The sequence below is a fragment of the Macrotis lagotis genome, chromosome 1 (assembly GCF_037893015.1).
Source record: "Macrotis lagotis isolate mMagLag1 chromosome 1, bilby.v1.9.chrom.fasta, whole genome shotgun sequence".
NCBI lineage: Eukaryota > Metazoa > Chordata > Mammalia > Peramelemorphia > Peramelidae > Macrotis > Macrotis lagotis.
In genome coordinates, this window is record NC_133658.1 from 269320945 (window position 1) to 269342452 (window position 21508).

The 21508-nt window shown below is 35.6% G+C and overlaps 1 protein-coding gene across 1 annotated transcript in view; it reads left to right on the top strand.

Annotated features, from left to right (window-relative positions):
- Positions 1–21508, top strand: part of CDH4 (cadherin 4) — a 1140604-nt gene that overhangs the window by 894604 nt on the left and 224492 nt on the right. Inside the window, exon 5 of the mRNA XM_074210396.1 lies at positions 17397–17552. Coding sequence (XP_074066497.1) covers positions 17397–17552 — 156 coding nt within the window. The remainder of the gene's footprint in view (positions 1–17396; positions 17553–21508) is intronic.

Below are 21508 nucleotides of genomic sequence, written 5' to 3' on the forward strand. Positions count from 1 at the left end.
AGCTTCCCCTATTATGTTTTTCTGAAATCAGTTCTTCTCTCCAAATTCACTTCTATTCAAATACTACCACCCCAATCTCTCATGTTAGAAACACACTGGAATCATTTTTTATTCTTCCCTTTCCCTCAGCTTTCATGCCTAGTCATATCCTATCAGTTCTCACTTGTCAGCAAGGCTTGGCATTTGTTCCCATTGATACCACCTTAAGTACAAGACCTCATTACTAACTGCATACTTTATTGAAGTTGTTTCCTAATATGTCTCACTTCTCTGTCCTCTCCTCTAATTAATCTTGCATACTAGTATCTGTCTAATTCTTCCTTGTGCTTATCCATGTCATCTTCCTCTCAAAAATCTGTGTTTCCTATTACCTAACAAATAAATTTAAAATTTCTTTGCCTGAAATTCAAACTCTTTCTTTTTTTTAAAGAATTTTTAAAATTTTGTTTTTGCTTTTTGCAGGGCAATGGGGTTAAGTAGCTTACCCAAGGTCACACAACTGAGTAATTATTAAATGTCTGAGGTCGAACTTGAACTCTGATCCTCCTGACTGCAGGATTGTTGCTCTATCCACTGTGCCATCTAGCTGCCCCTAAGCTCTTTCATAAATTACTACTATGCAAGCTTCTGAACTTTATTTGGTCTCATACCCCTCCATATATCTTACACTTGAGCTAAATTGTATTATCCTCTGTCCCTTAAACAAATCCTCTACTTTTCCACCTCCATGTATTTGTTTTTTCTGTAATGAATGCCTGAATTATCCTACCAGTCTCCCTTAACTGTTAATTTCCTTTCCTTTAAAATTTAATGCTATCTTCTCCATGAAACTTTACTTTATACCCCTTGTAAAAACCATCATTGCCCTTCAATTCCTAAATAGCACTTTCATACATCTCATGTATTTACTATATTTTTATTTTACTTGGTATTATAGTTATCTGTATATATGTCTTCATCTTTTACACAGTAAGATCCATAGTGGCAGGAGTCATGTCCTTCAAAACTTTTTATCTTCTCTAGAAAACTTCTCTGTACTGAAGTTCAGTAGGCACTTCCACAAATCCAGTTTTATGTTTCTTAAGGTACTTTTAAAACATTTACTTAAATATGCTGGAGTCATGCATATATAGAGTAGTTTAATAATTCAAGACAATATAGAAAAAAATGCTATCTGAGTTGTGTGTGTGTCTGTGTCTATGTCTGTGTGTGTGTGTGTGTGTGTGTGTGTGTGTGTGTGTTGAAAACAATAAGAGTCCAGAGGGAAAGAGATGGTTATGGGCTTGTGCAACCAGGGAAGACTTCATAGAGGAGGAGGCACTTGAGCTGAATTTTGAAAGAGTAGGATTTCAGTAGTTGGAAAAATCAGAAGAGCTAACTTTCTCCTTTAGATTTCTGTATTTTTTCAATTTTTTTTTGTTTCTGTAAACAAAGATATCAGTCGATCAATTCTGAATTCTCCTAAAGTTATCCTAAAGCTATCCCCCCTCCTCCTACTGAAAGCATTAATTATTTTTCTATTCATGATGCTATGTTGAGGTCAGTGTCAAACTAATTACAGAAGACCAGTTTTCCCATCCAAACTTCTCATTTCAGGTGGACCAACACAATTAGAATATATAGACACACATTTGATTACAACTGTCTTAGTATGTTTGTGTTTGTGGCAGTTGGGATGAACTGTCACAGTGATGTCTGCCAGACTGTTGTCCTTGTTAACAAAAATAAAATAAAAATTGTATATAGGAGGGACTTTCTGAGGTTGGGAGGAGGACACCAAGGAATTCTTAAAGTAAAAATTTTCATCTAAGACTTTAAAGTCAACATTTTGGTGATTTGAAAATAGTCAACAAAATGTCTGGCTAAATGATCAGGAAGGGACCCAAGAAGATACTTAAATTCAATAGGTCATCATGTTCTTCCATTTGCCACTTTTTATTCTCCATCCTAGACAACTTGAAGCAATGAAGTCTTCCCAAGGAATTTGTCTTATCCTTGGGCATGATTTTATTTGTTGGATTTTGTGAAAGATTAGAATGTTCTTGGTTTACCTCAACCAGCCAAGGATATTGCCTCTTACTAAAGGGTGGAAGCAAATGCGTTTCTTTCTCTGGTCTAATTTTTTTTTGACATCTAGAAATACATTGTTTTCATTCTAAAATTGGCCAATTCCTTTCTAAGTGTCTTCAGACTTTCAAAGACTCTTTCTTAGTATTGTGTTCTATAGTCACAAATTATTTGCAATGACTGACTTCTCATTCTGATATGTTGAAAAACTCCATTTCTGAATCACATTCCTCTGGCCTCTGACTTTTTGAAGATTCATACTGAAATCTACTTTTACAAAATTCATCCTCATTTTGTTTTAAAGATGTAAATGTAATTGATGTTGTGTGAAATAGTAGCTGAGAAATTCATGCATCACTTTAAATACACTGCAAAGTATATTTTTAAAAGTACTTTGCCCCAGAATTGTGCAAATGTTAAGTGATTATAATACAATATTTCCATTCAAATTAATAGTCAAACTTTGGGGAGAGACTATGGGCATACAAATTCTGGAAAGTTATATTTGATTCTAAAGCATCCTACTTTAAAGGGTTTAAGGATGTTTATATTTCTCATGCTTTATGAAATATTTTCTATGCACGATAGAATCCAGTCTTCAATTATTTTCAATTAGGTTTTGGTAATGAGCAGAAAACCCAAAGATGTAATATGAAAGGTGTTTGTTATGTAACACTGGCACCATTATGCATTACCATTCACAATTACCGTGAGTTTTACAAATCATGGAAAATCCCTCAAAGTCCCATGAATACTAATGAAAATCATGAATATATCTGTACAGGATTTTCCTGGTAGGGAATATTGAGTTAGAGATATCTTTTATATGACCCAAATGGGTGGCCAGTTATATAGGGTATCTCACAATAAGAAAGACAAATTGCAATTCTTCTATCTCAAATGTTTACTGTGTGACTTTGAGCAAGTCATTTAATTTATTGCCTCAGTTTCCTCATCTATAAAATGGGAGATAATATCTATAAAGCCATTTGCAAATATTAAAGCTTTATATAAATGATAGCTATTATTATTATTATTATTATAGAACTCAGTTAAAAATAAGATATATATTTTGTTTAGAGGCTGCTTTGTGGAAATTAATTTATATCAGATGCTTTGGTCTTTTCCCCACTCAACAGCATTTAGAGATTTCCTCTTCCTTGTTACCTTAAGTGATTTCTCAGAGTAGGTACCAGATGACTGAAAATTTTGGGTCTTGTGCCAGTTTCTGAATGAATGATAAATTGAAGTTTCTTTTATGGTGATGATAAGGCTATTTATATGGAAAGACCTACTTAGAACAAATGCAGTCAAGACCTCTATAATAGAGAGTTGGCTAGGTTTCATTAATGTGATCTGGGTAGTCGAGTCCTAAATTGCCCCAGCATCAGAAGGGTGGAAGTTAGAATGAACCTTGGCCCTCATCTAGTTTAACCAATTGATTTTACAAATTAAGAAACAGATTCAAAATTAGACAAGTGACTAGCAAAGGAACTCAAATGTGTCTAGGACTTCTGGCTCCAAGTTTAGTGTTTGTTTTATTGAGATGTATTGGATAAAAAGTGAACCTCCAAGCCAGGAAGGCATATGGATTCTAACACATCCAGACTGTCATACTTGGACAAGACACTTGTCTTATGCTCTAAGCAACTATCTAAGGCTAAGGTGCAGGGAAGATACTGGGTGACTTGAATTGGTAGAGGAAGTTTCTTCACCTGAAAGCTCTCTCTACTAAAGAAATTCTATGTGTATATATGGATACACAAATGAGTATATATTTGTCGTTTGAATGTATATGGGTAGTATATAGGTAGCAGTCTGAATTTGAAAGTATTCATTTTATTAAATGATTACTGTGTACAAGACACTATCTACTATAAGGTATATAAACAGAAAGACAAAACCTTCCCTGTTATTGAAGGAGTTCATATTATAATTGGGAGAGACAACACATATGGGAAATATAAACTGTAAGTCAGGTCTAGTAGTCCTCAGGATATAGCAAGAAATCAGATGGCAATGTATTTTCTTTATTGCTATGTGTATTGATAGGAACATAATCTGATTTTTGAACCTTTTGATGGTGCCAAAAACTTTAGTGCTAAGAAGTTTTGTTTCAGGGATATGTAGTTTGAGCTGTACTTCAAGTATTGAAGGTAGACTAGTCTTGAGCCTTTCCCTGTAGAACTAACAGCAAGAATAAGAATAAGAATACCAGTGTTATATACCACTTTAAAGTTTGTAAGATGCTTTACAAATATCATCTTTTATCTTCATACCTAACCTGGGAAGTAGGAACTATTACTATCTTCATTATCATAAGGCTAGTAAATATTTGATGCTAAGTTTTAACTTTTCCTAATACTAAGGTCTGCATTCTATCCTCTGCCATCTCAGTTGTCTTTTGTGAAATGAATTGATTAAAAGCTGGACTTTTTTCCTGTGTTAAACTAAGTAGCTCTTCTAGGAGCTATCTTCACTCTTTCTCCATTTACCCATACCCTAACCACTGAATTAGCAAGCCTGGAGTTATGTCATGGAACCCTGCAATAGAAAGAATATTCTATTTTGGAATGACATGATCTGGGTTTGAGACCCCACCTTTTCCCTTAAGCACTTCTACTTACTAGGACTCAATTTTTTTCATCTACAAAATGAGAATGAGAAGATTGGACTAGATATGGTCTAAAGACCTTCCTTGTTCAAAAGTTTAGAAAATGGATAGATAGATGGATGAATGAATGAAGAAGCATTTATTAGGCAGTTTTTTATGTCAGACACAAGACTTTGCCTTATGGATAAAATGCAATAAGTGAGATTGTGATAAATCACAAGGAACTAATAACCTGCAAATGAATTTATCTAGTGATAAATTCTCTGGAAAGTCTACCAATTAACTGACCTTTTCTAGAGGTAATATACTATTGTTTTGGTTATTTTGCCCTGAGCAAGAAGTGAAAAATTTGAAGGTTAAGAGGAGTTATATATGGAGGCTTAAGTATTCATCCCTCTATCCTGACTATTTGGCCTTAGGGCAAGAGTTTCAAAAGTGACAGAATTAACTTTCCCATGCATGGATTCTGCCAGGAAGGGCTGATCCTTGTGAGGATAATTAGAGCAATGGCTACAGAAAAGTTGGCAATATGGTCCACCTGGATGGTGGAGTAAGGTAGGAAGCAGAATATGATCTGAGATTCAGCTAGATATGGGAAGCTAAGGAAGTGTGTACTTACACAATTCCTTATCTTTGCTAATGATTATCACATATCATAATTATATAAAAAGGCCCCCCCCCCAATAAGAGAGGACCTCACAGGCAGTTTTGGCTTGTTAGAATAAATATATCTTAATCTTCCAAGTTTTGTCCTAATTAGGGATAAACCTTAACAGAGGTTTTAGGCTTAAGGAAGAGCAAAACAGAATTGGGTTAACATTTATTAGTATTTCTTTCAGCCATGCTCTTCCATTTGCATGTGGGGGTGGGAGGAGGGGGAGGAAAAGAGTGTTATAGGAGTCTAGCTAGACCCCTTCCAGAATAGGCATCTCTCCTTGATTCGAATACCCTTGACATTCAGGAGGTGTGATCTGAAGGTCACCTCTGGTCCAATCAAAGAAGGGTAAAGTCCCCAAAATAGGATGGGACTGGGTCAAAGTTCAGAAGATGCAGAGGAAATCCAGGATGAGGAGGGGGAGGAGATCTCTGTTTTACAATTTAAGGGAGTCACCCTTTTCAGTTCTTAATTGACTTGATTAGGTATCTAAGTATCATCCACCCTTCTGTTCTCTGAGTTAATCAAAAGAAGACTTTCTGAAATTGGGGAATTTCCAGTCACTTGTTTTTTACAGTGGGAAAAAAAAACTAAAACAAAACTCACTCCTCAACTTCCTTTTCTCTTTTTTCTTTTTCTTTTTTCTCTTGTTTTTCTATCTGTACAATCTCAAATAAATTGCTTGCTCTTACAAACACACAGTGGGTTTGATTGTTTTGTTTTTCAAAGTAAAATGAATGATTTGGATTAACTAACCTTTAAGGCAAAGATTTTTGACCTTTTTTTAATGTCATGGACCCCTTGGCAATCTGGTGAAGCTTATGAACTCAGTTTTCAAAATATTTTTAAATGAATAACATCAAATACATAAGATTACTAAAAAAATGTATATATTTAATTTTTTTACATGTACACTTAAAAGACAAATTTACAAACCCCAGGTTAAGAACTTTGCTTTAGGTTAGTTGTCTTTCAACTGTAAAATTCTGGAATTAAAATTTGATAAATATTTAAGTTTGCAGAGAAGTTCAGTTTTGTGAATTTATGAGTCTCTTCATTTCTTTCCCATTCCTTTATTTCTTCCATTCATTTCTTTTGTCTTTTTGTCTTTTTCCTTTAAACCCATTTGCTTCCCAATTGAGTACCCCTGAAAGATATTGTTGAACCCCACCCCCAGGATAAATAAATTGCTGACCCCTGAGCTAGATATTATACTGATCCCCACAAAGCAAAACTATAGTCTCTTTTTTGTAGCTTGAATTCTAAGAAGAAGCAAACTATTGGTCCCTACACTTTGGGTTACAAGATGGATAGCAGGTAGAAAGCCAGGGTAGATCAGAGCATATGGTGAAGTCTATCCTAGACAGTGGGTCAGCAACCAGCCATAATCAGAATACTTACTTAGACTGAAGCTCAAGCTCAAATGGCAAGTCAGAAACCAAGTAAGCAAGTAATAAGTTAGAGCTTAGATACTGAAAGTCATAATAAATCAGCAGTTAAGAAACAAAGCAGGTGGGCAAGAACCAGGATAATCCAGCTGTCAGACAAAACTTCCCCAATTGATAAATGGTCAAAGGATATGAATAGACAGTTTTCAAATGAAGAAATTAAAGCTATATGTAATCATATGAAAAAATGCTCCAAATCATTATTGATTAGAGAAATACAAATTAAAATTTATCAGATTGTCTAAGATGACAAAAAGGGGAAATGATTGATATTGGAGAAGTTGTGGGAGGATTGGCATATTAATGCATTGCTAATGGAGTTGTGAACAGATCCAACCTTTCTTAGAGAGCAATATTGAACTATGCCCAAAGAACAATAAAACTCTTCCTAATCTTTGACCCAGCAATTCCAATTCTAGGTCTATACCCAGAAGAAATCATAAAAAATACTCCCACATGTTCCAAAATATTCATAGCAGCTCTTTTTGCAGTGGCAAAGAATTGGAAATTGAGGGGATACCCATCAATTGGGGAATGGTTAAACAAGTTATGGTGCAGGAATACTATGGAATATTATTGTTCTGTTAAAAAAAAAACACAAATGGTCATACTCTAGAGAAGCATGGAATGACTTATGGGATCTGAAGCTGAATGAAGGGAGCAGAACCAAGAGAACAATGTGCACATCAACAACATTGTGAGATGATCAACCCTGATGGAAGCAGCTGCTTCCAGCAAGTCAGAGAACTAGGACAACTGTATTAGACTGGCTGTGGACAATGCTATCCCCATCCAGAGAAAGAAAAACAAAGCAAAATAACCTTCAGAATCTGAGGAATACTACATTCACTTTTTTTATTTTTAATTTTTTTTTATTTAAGGCAATGGGGTTAAGTGACTTGCCCAAGGTCACATAGCTAGGTAATTATTAAGTCTCTGAAGCTAGATTTGAACTCAGGTTCTCCTGACTCCAAGACTGGTGCTCTATCCACTCTACCACCTAGCTACCCCCTACAGTCACTTTTTTTGTTTGTTTTTGCAAGGCAATGGGGTTAAGTGGCTGGCCCAAGGCTACACAACTAGGTAATTATTAAATGTCTGAGACCAGATTTGAATTCAGGTATTCCTGACTCCAGGGCTGGTGCTCTATCCACTGCCACCTAGCCACCCCCCTACATTCACTTTTTAAAAAAATATCTCTTATGTATTTCTTTCCTTTAATTCTAATTCCTTATACCAAAAATGGTTAACCTGTAAACATGCTTAACACAAATGTGTAAATACAATATTAATCTGACTGACACTGAGGCAAAGGCATAGGAAGAAAGGGTGGAAAGAAATTTTGTAATTTAGAAATATATATAAGCATATGGATAAATGTTTAAAAAACTTTCATAACATGTATTTGGAAAAGTAAAACATCAATTAAAAAAAGTCAAAAAAAGAGAGGAAAAAGCAAGACAAATGATTATAATCCAAGTGCAATCCAAAGGCAAAAGCAATATCAGACTAGGTAAATCAAAGAACAAATGTAAGGCAACAGTACCAAGGAGAACTTGACTTTGAACCTCTATGAAAACATAAAAAGAGTCATTGTAAAATACTCTTAGAACAAATGACAGTCACTCTGACAAAACTGGAAAATGTGTCTCTGTGTACTAATCATCCAACCGCTAGACCACAGTGAGAATAAAATGCTAAAAGAAAGTTATACTAACAGACATGGTAGCTACAAAGAATAGAGTAGTTTCTCTTCAGCATCCAATGATACCTCAATATAGTTTGATTGACATAAAATTGCATTATTATAACTTAGTATCCTCTATCTTCTCTTTCCCTCATCCTCATAAAGAAGGAATGTTAGAGTTGAAAGATGCCCAAAGATTTATAGAATTTAAAGGGACCTTCTAGGATATTAAGCTTTCCACCTTCAATTTACAGATAAGGAACTCAGGCACAGAGAGGTGGAAATTATTTACCTAGAGTAGCACAGCTAATAAATCTTTGAGGTGAGATTTGAACCCATGTCCTCCTGACTCCAAGACCAGCACTTTATCCATGAGGTCATGGATGTCTCTAGCCCAAAACCTGAGGCATGGATCTCTCATTATAATGTCAGTAACTGTCTATGAAAAAAAAACTGTTTCTGATCTTTATGAAACTCATTCAGAAACCCATACCACTGTATAAAAATAAATAAATAAAAATAAAACCATCATATTTGTTTTCTTGGCAGAGCTTTCATTTTTATATTTCATTCTTATATATTCTAATATCATACTTCAAGAAAGGAAGAAAGATGACCAATAAATGACTAACACTAGAAGTGGTATCAGAGGTCTTGACTTCCAGCTTTTCTTCTTCATCTCCTAATCATCCTGCCTCCTTATGATCTTGTAACAATGTACCAAAACTTTAATTAAAAATCAGATTTTACTTGCTCTTTTTTCCAAACATAGTCAAAGTTTGAAATTATTAACAGTTCTTCTTTGCCTTTTGGTATCATTATTGATACCAATATTGCATCTCTTGCTTTCGTTTCAGCATATTCTATGACACTTTTAAAAAACTAGTTGGGGTCACAATTTTCTATAGGGACTTGATGCTCAAGGAAATTGATTCAGATTTTCCTCTTGGGAAACTAATTCTAGTCTGTTCCTTCCAGAAAAGAACCCTATCACCACTTTGTGTGTGTGTGTGTGTGTGTGTGTGTGTGTGTGTGTGTGTGTGTGTGTGTGTGCCATTGGTCCTTTCTATAAAGGTTATAAGGAGTAGAATAGATGGCGGTAAAAAGCAGAGGAAAAGATTTGAGGTCAGATTGAGTGGACAATATATTACTTTTTTTGCTTATAAAATCATAGAATCACAAGTCTAAAGCTAGACTTCACATACCTCTTCATTTTATGTGAGAAAACCAAAGCCCAAGGAAGTTAAAAGACTTACCTAAGGTAAGTAGGTAGTGAACACCAGAGATAGGATTTGAACATGTCTTCCAGTATTCTTTCTACTCTTCCCTGAGTTCAAGATATAAAAAGTTTTTCCAAAACAAATGGATATGATGCTTTCATTTAGGGAGATTCCTTTGGTTTCTGAATGTTGCAACACGTAAAGTCAGGAACAACAATTTCTTGAGAATGCTGAGATCTAGGGCCTGGACAAATATGAAAACTAGGAGCAATATGGATATTACAAAATAGGAGTCTCATGTTACTGTGCATTTTGTCAAAAGGATGAATTGTCTTCCTTCTCAAAGCATTGTCCTTTTGGAAATGATAATACTATGGAAATACTTAACTTGGATTTCAGTTTCCTCATTTGACTGTAACTACTTGTATTAGCAAAAACCTGGAAACAAAATGATTTCCCATCAATCAAAGAATATTTAACAAATTGTAGAACATGTATATATTTGGAGTATTATTGTTCCACAAAAAATAAAAATTATTGCTAACATTTATATAATACGTACTATAGCTAGACACTGTGCAGCTTTATAATTATTATATCATTTCATCCTCACAACAACCCTGAGAAATAGCTACTATTTCTATTTTTCTTTTTTTTTTTATTTTTGCAAGGTGATAGAGTTACGTGACTTGCCCAAAGTCACACAGCTAGATATTGGATTTGAACTCAGGTGCCCCTGTCTCTAGAGCTAGTGCTCTATCCACTGTGCCACCTAGCTGCCCCTACTATTTCCATTTTAACAATGAGGAAACTGAATAAAGGTTAAGTGATTTATTTTGATTTCTTCTTCTGAAAACTGCCTGTTCATATCCTTTGACCATTTATCAATTAGGAAAGACTCATTCTTATAAATTTGACTTAATTCTTTATATATTTGAGTAATGAGACCTTTATCAGAGTAGCTTGCTATGAAGATTGTTTTCAATTTTCCTATCTTCTAATCTTAACTGCCTTGGTTTGTGTGAACCTTTTTTAATTTAATGTGCTCAAAATTATCCAATTTATATCCCATCATACTCCCTATCTCTTGTTAGGTCATAAATTCTTCCAGCACCCTTCTTGCTTTGGACATGTGGGGGAATACGAGAGTGAAATACTATTTATACTGTTAGTCCTGAGTACTATTTCAGGTGCTTTTGCTTAACTATTTTCATTGTGGGGGTAAAGGGTAAGAGAATATCTGGAAATGTCTAAAAGAAAAACAAAAAGATATCAATAAACTTTGAAAAAAATTTCTATAATGAGCAGCTTGGGCTACATGATTCCAAAACTCACTTTCTTCTTTAACATTTCTGTGATTTCACCTAGAATGTGCACATGTTCCCTTTTTTTGACTCATAGATCCCACTGGGTATTAAGCAAATGGATACATTAATTTTCCTAAGAGGAAGGCTATCACATAAGTAAAAAAAAAAAATTGTGACTTTCCTCTATCTTCAAGTTCATTTTAAATTAGGCAGATACCTCCTCCTTTGGGGAGAGTTTTCAAGAACCCTGTATTTCATCCTGTGTATTCCAGGGGATGAAAGCTTCGTCCTGGGTTCAGAGCCAAAATCCCTGGATGAGCACAATCACTGGGCATCGTAAGTTATTTTAATGAAGACATCACTTTAAACTAACCTTTTACCATCTGTTCTGTCCTTTAATAACAAATGCAAAAAAGCATCATTCTCCACTGCATCATAAAAAGTGAGTTAAGCGATTGAAATGTGTGTGTGTGTTCTTTATTCATAGCTCTATCATATGCTGGTGTTATGTTTTTCTCATTTTCCAGACACAAATCAAGGGGAAAACTGCTCTCCCCTGATCTGGGTGAATTCTCTCAAACAGTATTTCTTTTTAATATGGTAAACTATGGGAGAATTCATAGCATTTTGTGAGAGACTATGCAGATCGACTGTATATGCAAACCCCACATAACTGCCTCCTAATGCCTTTCCATATTTCTAAAAGATTCTCTGAATAGTCACTGGAGAATTAGGTTGGTGAAGTATGATGGTCAGAATTCAAGGTGATTATTTGGCAAAAAAGATTCTGTTTTAAAAAGTGACTATTCTAAGAGGGTTGCGATTAAATTTTCTTATTTAAAAGAATTTATTTGGCCACCAAGAATATAATGTCAGTACATAGAGTACATGATGCATCATTGCAACTATCATCAACTCATCTCTATTCCAAGCCTAAAGAAGTCTGTACCTTGATAAACATATTGAAGCACCCCCTCTCTAGCTGCTGCTAACCCTGAAAGAGGCAATGGAGGTACACAGGAGCTGTTTAGAACTCATCAAAACATGGGAGTGAGGGGCACAGTCTGTCGTTTTTTCTCTCTTACTTAAAAAGCCACACAGGTGCTCAGCTCTTTAAGGAAGATACATCATGAAAGAGTTCTTTGCTAAAGCTCAGAAAAATTCTTTGTCCTGCCTATTATCTAGCTTTGTTCACTCCTTTCCTCGGTCTTTGACAATCCCTCCTCCCCTTTCCTTTGGATCCCAGTGATTCTAACTGTAGTACCACAATATACATACATCTCCCTTTGCCTCTGGCCTTTCCTAGACTTAGTGTTCATATATATATGTATGTATGTATTTATTTATTTATTTATTCCTTTCTCCCTCTTGTCCTTCCCAATCTCATTATGTCTAATTATTAACATTTTTCTCTTCCCATTCCCAGGCCATACTCCCTGGTGCCCCAGAAAATTTCCATGGAAACACTTTGTTCCCAACATCCTTTAACCCACTCTGAGTACTCCTCAGAATTGAACTAGAAATAGAGAACACTGAACTCTTTTTTTTAATGCCCTCTTCTTTCTTAAAAAAAAGGTAATATTTTCTGCATTAGGGGTTGTGATCCTTGGAAATCCAAGTTTTTTAATGGCAAAGAACATTTTGTTTTGGTTTGAATTCCTAGGACCTAGCATAATTCCCTGGACAAAATAGGTACCTTATAGATATTTTCTTAATTTTAAGAACTAAATTTTGATATATCAAAAAGAAAAATGAGGGGCAGCTAGGTAGATAGAGCACTGGTCCTGCAGTCAGGAGGACCTGAGTTATTTGGCCTCAGAAACTTAATAATTATGTAGCTGTTTGACCCTGGACAAGTCACTTAACCCTATTGCCCTGTAAAAAAAAATGAATTTTATTTCATAGGATAGAGTTCAAATCTGTCTTGCCATTTGCCATCTGTGTGACCTTGAATAGGTCATTAAGCTGGGCCTAAGTTTTCTGATCCATAAAATAAGGATATTGAACTTGGTAGACTCTGAAATCTTTTCCATTTCTTGATTAATGACTCTATGAACTATGAAATCCCAGAATGAGGTGATTATATAGATGATAGTAACATTGGATTATAGGCAGTCAATTTCAAATCAATGACACTCATCATTATATCATCTTTTCAATATTTAGATCTAATTCATTTTCTGGACACCATAGATTATATCTAGAAGGGTTTTTCTTTATCTGAACAAAAAAGACTTTGCAACCTCTTCTTTATTAGCACTAGTGAAAAATATGCAAAGAAATCCAGGTGTATAGAAGAAACTGAACCTTAGTAAAGTGAGAGGTTGAACCCCCTGTGTCTACAAGGGTCTGAATTCCATTCATGTTTCTGAGGGGATCACATTATACTTGAAGCATATGTTTCAATATATTTCCTGGATGTTATTCAATTTGCTCATCCAGGCTTTTCTTTTTTTAATATTTATGGTCTGAAATGACTATATTTTCTTCCTGTAGAAGAGGACACCACACAGTGACCTTCAAAGTGACACTGAGAGGTATAATTAAGCCTCAATTCCAGTCATTTCTAGTGATAACCAACACTATTAGCAAGGTGACCATGAACGAAAGCAGGAGGCAGAGAACCAAGTATAAATTCAATAATAACAGACGGCAACAGGCTGGCTCTCACTGTGATGATCTGGAAAGACATTTGAAAGCTCCTCCTCATGAGGCCAAATTTGCAGGTGTGATTTAGGCATATGACTGGTGTAGACTTGGGTGTGATAGTAGGATCTCTTAGAAAGAAAAACACAGTAGGGTGAAGGACAGGGAAGGAGGAGAAAGAAGAGGGTGCTGTATATAATGCATATTGGAGAATTCCCCAAGACAGTCCTACCTTTCATGAGAAAGTGGTATAATAGTTGTGAGTTTTATCATATTAGCATTCTGAAAAGAAAAACAAACAAATAGATTGGAAATGTTATATTATTACTCATGCTAACCTGGTTGTAATAGTTAAAAGGTGGTGCTATTGTAGTGAAGAGGAAGAGACCAGATGAAGTTGAGAAGAAAACATAGGGCATATCATGTGGGGGCATGCTCATTTATTAGTATTCCTGAATTTTCCCCTCACCATTTCATCATTAAAGGCTATTTCTACTTCTTTTTTTATTATTACTATTTTGCTTTTACAAAATTATATTTACTTTGCAGATTTAAAAAGAACAAAAGTATAGCCATTTCTCCCAAAACTTTGGGTGAACACTCATTCCTCTACTAAGTTAATCGCTGGGAAAGTGGGAGTAAACTTATTGATGATATAGCAATGGACTTATCAAGTTCACAACTGAATGCAACTTTACTGCCAGATAAATCCTTATCTTAGCTAACACAGCTGTATCCCAAAGTTCCTTCCCCAAAGTTTTTTTTTTTTTTGGTTCCTTGGAGACTGACTTCAAAACTCAGATGATGGGACTAGATATTGAGATGCCTGAAGGCTTGCTTTCCTCACCCTTTTTGAAACTCACAAGTTTGGAGAATCAATTGTCTTTGAATGAGGCCAGTTTTGTTGAGTTACATATCCAGCTTACAGAGAAAAGATTGAAGGCATCTTCCCTTATGGCACTATCCTTCTTGGGATGCTGTCAGTGAAAGAGTCAAACCAAAAGAGAACAGCCAAGGAGCTCACAGGTATCCCAAAAGCATGGACCCAAAAGCATGGATTTGTACCTTTCCAGAGTGAACAATGATGAGTTTATGTTCCATATCTAGCCAAAAGTTATCTAGTTGTACTAAGTTTATTCATTCTCCCTCCTTAGTCCTACCAAGAGTGAGAGCCTGATAGTGGACATCAATATGATGACTCCAACCAGTCAGTCCTGCCTTTAATCTTAAAAGTCAGCCCCTGGTGTTGGTTAAAATTTATTTGTAATACATTATGATAATAAAGTCTAGTCAGTTGTCACTTGGGTGACAGGAAAAGGATGTAACATTGGGCAAGTCTTTCCATCTCTGGGTCTCAGTTTCCTCTTCTGTAACATGTAAGTGAGGGGCAAGAGAATCCCTATGGACTGTACATGCTTTGTTTTACATCAGTAGATTCCTCCCAAGGGCAGATAGGTGCCACAGTGGCTAGAGTGCCAGACTTGAAGTCAGGAAGTCTTCAGGTTCAAAGAGAGACTTCCTAAGATCAAATGCAGCCTCAGAAACTTATTAGATGTGTCATCCCAGACAAGTTACTTGACTCTGTTTGCCTCAGTTTTCTCATCTGTAAAATGAGCTAGAGAAGGAAATTGTAAACCATTCTAGTAGCTTTGCTAAGAGAATGCCAAATAAGGTCATGAAGTGTTGGGGACAGGACAAAAAACTATTGAACAACAGCAAAGATCTCTTCCAGTACTAACATTCTATGTTCTAATATTTTCCTACTTCAACATTCTATGATCTGTGTTTTGTGGTTCCTCCTATTTCTGAGATTTTATGACTCATTGGACATTCCAGAAATGGTTTGGTGGTTATTTGGTATAGAGGGAGGTACCTTAAAAACTACCTTGAGTTTTTTCTCAGAAAATTGCCTTCAAGATATAAAACCTTCTTTAAACTGCTGATTAGTTATATTCCTTCAAATTTAAAGGTTTTTTTAATTCTGCCACAGAGGGAATCTGCCCCAAATTTGTTTTCTTGCATGTTTGCAAAGTTTGTGTAACTCTTAATACTTAAAGAACCATTCCTTTCAAAATATCTTTTTTGAAAATATGTCATCAGCTAAACCTAACCTCTATAACTTGTATTTGAGGCAAGGCTTCTAGGCATAGTGGGCAAGGTCAAGTATTAGGGTTTTTCTTTGTCAACAGCTGTCTCAGGGATCTAAGTGCTAGTTTAGTACAAGCTATAATTTGCCAGCAACTTGCAGCTTTTTTACCCTTATATCAAAAGTGGTATGGCTCTATGCCTTATTTATCAAAATTGAAGAACTATATATATATATATATATAATTATATATATTAAATTCATGTCCATATCCATTTTTTTATATATAAAATGGATATAGACACAGTTTTAAAGACAGAGTGCATGGATTCACATTTCACTTCTATCTCTCATGGCCTAGATGAATTTGCAAATCACTTACCCCACCCCTACCCCCACCCCAGTGCCTGCCCTTAGAAGCAGTGAGGTGGTGTAAAGATAGGGGCTAGACCAGGAGTCAGGAAGACCAGAATTCAGATTTGGTCTCAGACTCTTCCTGGTCATGTGACCCTGAGCAAATCATCTAAACCTTGTCTATCTCAGTTTCCTTACCTGTAAAATGAGGACAGTCATAGAACCTATCTCCTGGATCAAATAAGATAATATTTATAAAGCACTACATAAACCTTAAACCTGCTGGTTATTACTTTCATCATTACTATTACTAAAATTATAAATATAATTATTGTTATTTTTAACATCTTTCATATCTTTTTTGATTTGTAAACTCCTGAAGGATGAAACCAGCATGCCTTGCACTTTGTATTTTTCATAGTCCAAAGAACTGGGCCTAATAGAGGCTTCTATGAGAATTTTTTGATTGATTAATGGTTGCTTTATCCTGGTGTTTTGGGAGTCAACTGTAAATGAAAATCTTAACTGACATTGCACTTAAGATGCTACTTTTAGATGCCACCTCAAACCTATAAAATAGGCTAACATGACAGAAATGGAAAATGAGAGGTACTGGAGGAGATGTGAAAAAAACAGAGAACAATTCAAAACTGGTCTCAAAACTGTGCCTATCCTTTGACCCATTAATATTGTTACTTGGTCTGTATCCCAAATAAATATGTGCAGCAGTTGTTCTTGTGGTGGCAAAAAATTGGAAACTAAAGTAATGCCCATCTACTAAGGAATCATTGAACAAGTTGTGGTAAATGATTGTGATAGAATATTATTGTGCAATAAGAAATGATGAATATGCAGTTCCAGAAAATCCTAGGAAAACTTGTATAAGCTGATGCAAAGTTAAGTGAGTAGAACTGGAAGAACATTGTGCACAGTAATAGCAATAATTTAATAGTAATCAACTATGATAGACTTAGCTACTCTGATCAGTACAATTGTTCCAAAGGATTCATGATAAAAATTCTATCCACCTCAAGAGAGAGTTCTGGTGCTCTTTGAGTACAGATTGAAATATTTTTTCAGTTACTTTAATTTCTTTTGTAATATAAATATTTTTGCATGATTTTATATATTTTATATATATATATATATATAATTAATGAGTATCATTTTTCTTGCTGTCTTAATGGATGAGAAAAAGGTGGATGGAGCAAAAGAATTTTGAATTGAAAATAAAAATAATTTTTTAAAAATATGCTATTTACCTTCTCATCCCCTAGTTTACAGAATCTTCCTGTTTACTTTTGTCTTTTAGATTCGATCTGACAAGGATAATGATATTCCCATTCGATACAGCATCACTGGAGTTGGAGCTGACCAACCACCCATGGAAGTCTTCAATATTGACTCTATGTCAGGTCGGATGTATGTAACTAGACCCATGGACAGAGAAGAACGGGCCTCCTACCATGTAAGCATCTGAAAGCAGCGAGCTATGGAGAAAAGAATCTTGGAATGGGAATTGGGAATTGTTTTCTAATTCTATCTCTGCTTCTCTCTCACAATTTGACCTTGCACAATTCCTTTCCCAATTTAGACCTCAGTTTTCTCATAAAAGAATTGGACTAATGGTCTCTGAAATTCTTTAGCTCTGCCTTTCTATGATTTTTGACTAACCTTTGATCAAGAGAGACCATGTAACTCATCAATCATCTCTTGTGGCCTTACATTCTGATTAAATGCCTTTCTCTAAAGCTTTAAATCCATTGTCTTTCCCCATTTTCTCTAGTTCCTAGATATTTATCCTGTAGCCTTTTCATTTCCTCTTAAATGTCTCTTTGACAGCAGAAAAGACATTCCTGAAAGGAAATCTACAATGCATTCAGTCTCAGAGATTATTCCCTGTAACAGTTGAAGGAGATTTTAAAAAATTGTCCTTCAGGGTCCATGTTTAATGGGGTAGATATGGATGTTTCACCATGGAATGTGGTCCTGTGGCAAAATCAAAAGACCACTGACTTTGGGATCCAGCTACATCTCACTGAATAGTTTCTGGGTCTCAGATGTTACTGTCCCCTCTAAGCCTCAGTTTCCTTAATTGTAAAGTAAGAAGATTAGACTATTTTGTCTCTGATATTTTCACCTCTATTGTTTTGAAGCAAATTCCTTAACTTTTAAAGGAGGTTAAATTCTGAGTCATCAGCATTGCCAGTCATATTAATCATTTGACTTAACCTTGCTTTCACCATATGGTACTGAACAGAACATCCCTCCAATCCCCTACCATGCCTGGTCTGAGGATACAGTGATTCTCTCTTTAATGATCCCAGTGTATGATGGGTTTCTAAACTCTGTGCATCATGGTGTGATGGAGACAAAGATTGCCTTTTAAAACATTTATATATTTTTGTTAGCATTGTCATACCCTCAGTGTGAAAGGGGAGCCCAGATTGTTGACAACACATATCCCAGCCTCTTACATTATAGAAAATCTCATGAGCCTCCTGGGCTCAACTGCTCTCTTCCTGTAGCTCAGGAAGTCTGCTTTTCTGCTTATCCCACTCAAGTATCTAGCTCAGAGATCTCCAGGGCTCCAAGTTCAATATTTTGGATCTTACTGGTCAAGTGGAAAAGGGAAGACAGACGGTGAGTCAGATTCAAGTCTAGAAAATCATTAAGAGGAATGGACAAGGTGAATAGAGTTTGGTCAGTAATTTAGAAATACTAAAACTAATACTCCCCAATCCAAAACTTAAAGGAGATAATTTTATGATTTTAAAAAAGACCATGGCATTCTGTACATTACAGTCATGCATATAATTAGTATAAAACTTATTAAAAATGATAAATTTAGGCAGCTAGATGGCGAAGTAGATAGAGCACCGGCCCTGGAGTCAGGAGTACCTGAATTCAAATCCAGCCTCAGACACTTAATTACCTAGCTGTGTGGCCTTGGGCAAACCACTCGACCCCATTGCCTTGCAGAAATCTAAAAAAAAAAAAAAAAAAGATAAATTCATGGTCAATTCATATTGAGTTCTTAAGCAAGATAAGGAATAGCAGAGACAATTAAAGTTGATGTCACAAGTAACTGTTTTTCTCCAAATGGTACTTCAATATTACTATAAAAGATAGAAAGTACCCATAATATAAGGGACCCTGAAATAGACATAGCCTGCCATTTCTTATTGTCGTTTGTGAGTGAAGTGGATATTTTTATCCTTCTCATATGAATGAGAAGCTCCATCTTTTCAGGTAGCAGTCTCACCTGCCTGAAAGGACATTTGAAATTCCCTAGAGGAAACTATCCACACACCCTAGAGCAGTCTAATAGATGAATTTTAAGAGAAGTCATTTGATTTCCAATGGTGCAAGTTTCCCACATGCTGGGGAGAAGTTTTAAGTTGTTCTCCTTTTCTCCTTACCAAGTCAGGTCTTCCTCATTTTTTGAGATTAAAGCAACAGGTTATTTCTAGTCTGTCCATCAACAAGTTTTATGAAGTGCTTACCATTATAATTACTACTGTGCTAGATCTTAGTGATACAAAGACAAAAATGAAAAAAAAAGTTCCCTGCCCTTTAGGAGCTTACATTTTATCAAAGGAGACAAAGATGACATACTTTTTTAAAGTCTGTAGTAAAGTAATAAGGACAAGAGGAAGTCAGGATCAGAAATAAGGTAGCAATTGTGAGTGGAGAGAAGGTGACAGGTGTAGGAAATATTTGATTGGCAAGAAATGGAAATATTATGCAAATTGTAGGGTGTGAGGTGATAGAGAATAAAGAATATAGAATGACTAAGATTGTGAACCTGCATGTCTAGAAGGATGATGGTGCCTCTGACAGAAAATGGGAAGACTGGAAAAAAGGAGTAAGTTTGAGAAGAAATATGTGTTTTAAACACTTTGAGTTTGAGATGCCTATGGAAATGTGTCCAAAGGGCATTTGATGATGTAAGAATGGAGCTCAGGAGAGATTAGGGCTGGTAGGATTCATCAGTATAATGAACTGATGATATGATGTAATAATTGAACTCATTAAAGTTGAAGAGAGAGGGGTAGGGGAGGCAGAGACCCAATGTCTTGATGTCAGGAACTTCAGTGAAAGGTCAAATCATCTTAATGGAGATCTGTATTAGGCATTCTAATAGCCATTGTCTGAGAATTAAATGTCATCAGATGTAAGGGGTTACTTGTACTGACATTGTTACCACTTATTCCATCATCCTGCACACTGGTGGATGGTCCAGTGAGGGGGGTGGGGAGGAGTAGAAAAGAAAATAGATTATCTTTTTAGCTAGATGCAAAAAAGAGATTTCCCTTGAGTCCTGGAGCACTTGAAGGAAAATTATTTTATCCTTCTTGAACAAGAAAGATTATTTTGTACACTGGGCCAAGGAATATGTGAGGAAAAATGATTTGGAAATGGGGATATTTGAGAGAGTATGTATGTGTTGTTTCAGCACTGGCAGGATTATTTCAGGTCTGGTCATTGCAACTAAAGAGCTGAGCTGGCAGACTGAGGGCAGGAAAACTGTGATACCCTTTGGCAAAATCTAAAGTAACGTTTTCAAACAATCTGTTCTCTTCTATAGGTATAGTGTTTCAATTACCCTCTTTCCTCAATGCTGGGAGTCTCTTATCCTTGAAATTTGGGTATATATATATATATATATATATATATATATATATATATATATAGATATATATAGTTATAGATAGATTTATTCATATTTGTGTGTTTCTTTCTATATAGATAGACTTTGTTATTTTACTTGAATAGGACAATTCCAAAGAAGAAAACTCCATTTACCAATTCAGTCTGGCACCTTCTCTACAATATATATAGTCTTAGAGAGTCATACAGTCATTAAGTATAAGTAGAGGGCTTGAACCCAGCTCTCTCTCTCTCTCTCTCTCTCTCTCTCTCTCTCTCTCTCTCTCTTTGTGTGTGTGTGGGGGGTGTGTCTCAATCAAAATCAGTGTCTACACAAAGGGGTCCTCTAAAAACCCTAAGGTTTGGATTTCAATCTTTGTGATTGAAAAGTTAGGAAATATTTGAACTGATGAGGCAAGGTCATTAACAGATTGCCAGAAATTCAAGCCATCCCAGGTTTGGAATGCTCCTATGTGGTGATCACATAAGGTTTTTCCATCTCTTTCTACAAAAAATTCTGTCCCATTTCTGATGGAAGGGCCCAATATATGGCAGACTGTTACCTCTGTTCTCTCCTTCTATGTGCAGAAGCAGAAACTGATCCTTCCTCCACCTCCTGATACCTTTCCACCCTAAAAAGAAAAAAAAAAACCTTTGTTAATACAGTCCCTGAAGGGGAAGATAGCATAGTACAGTACAGTGAAATGAAAACTATCTCTGAAGTCAGAGGACCTAGCTGTAAATCTTCCCTCCAGTGCTTATACCTATGAA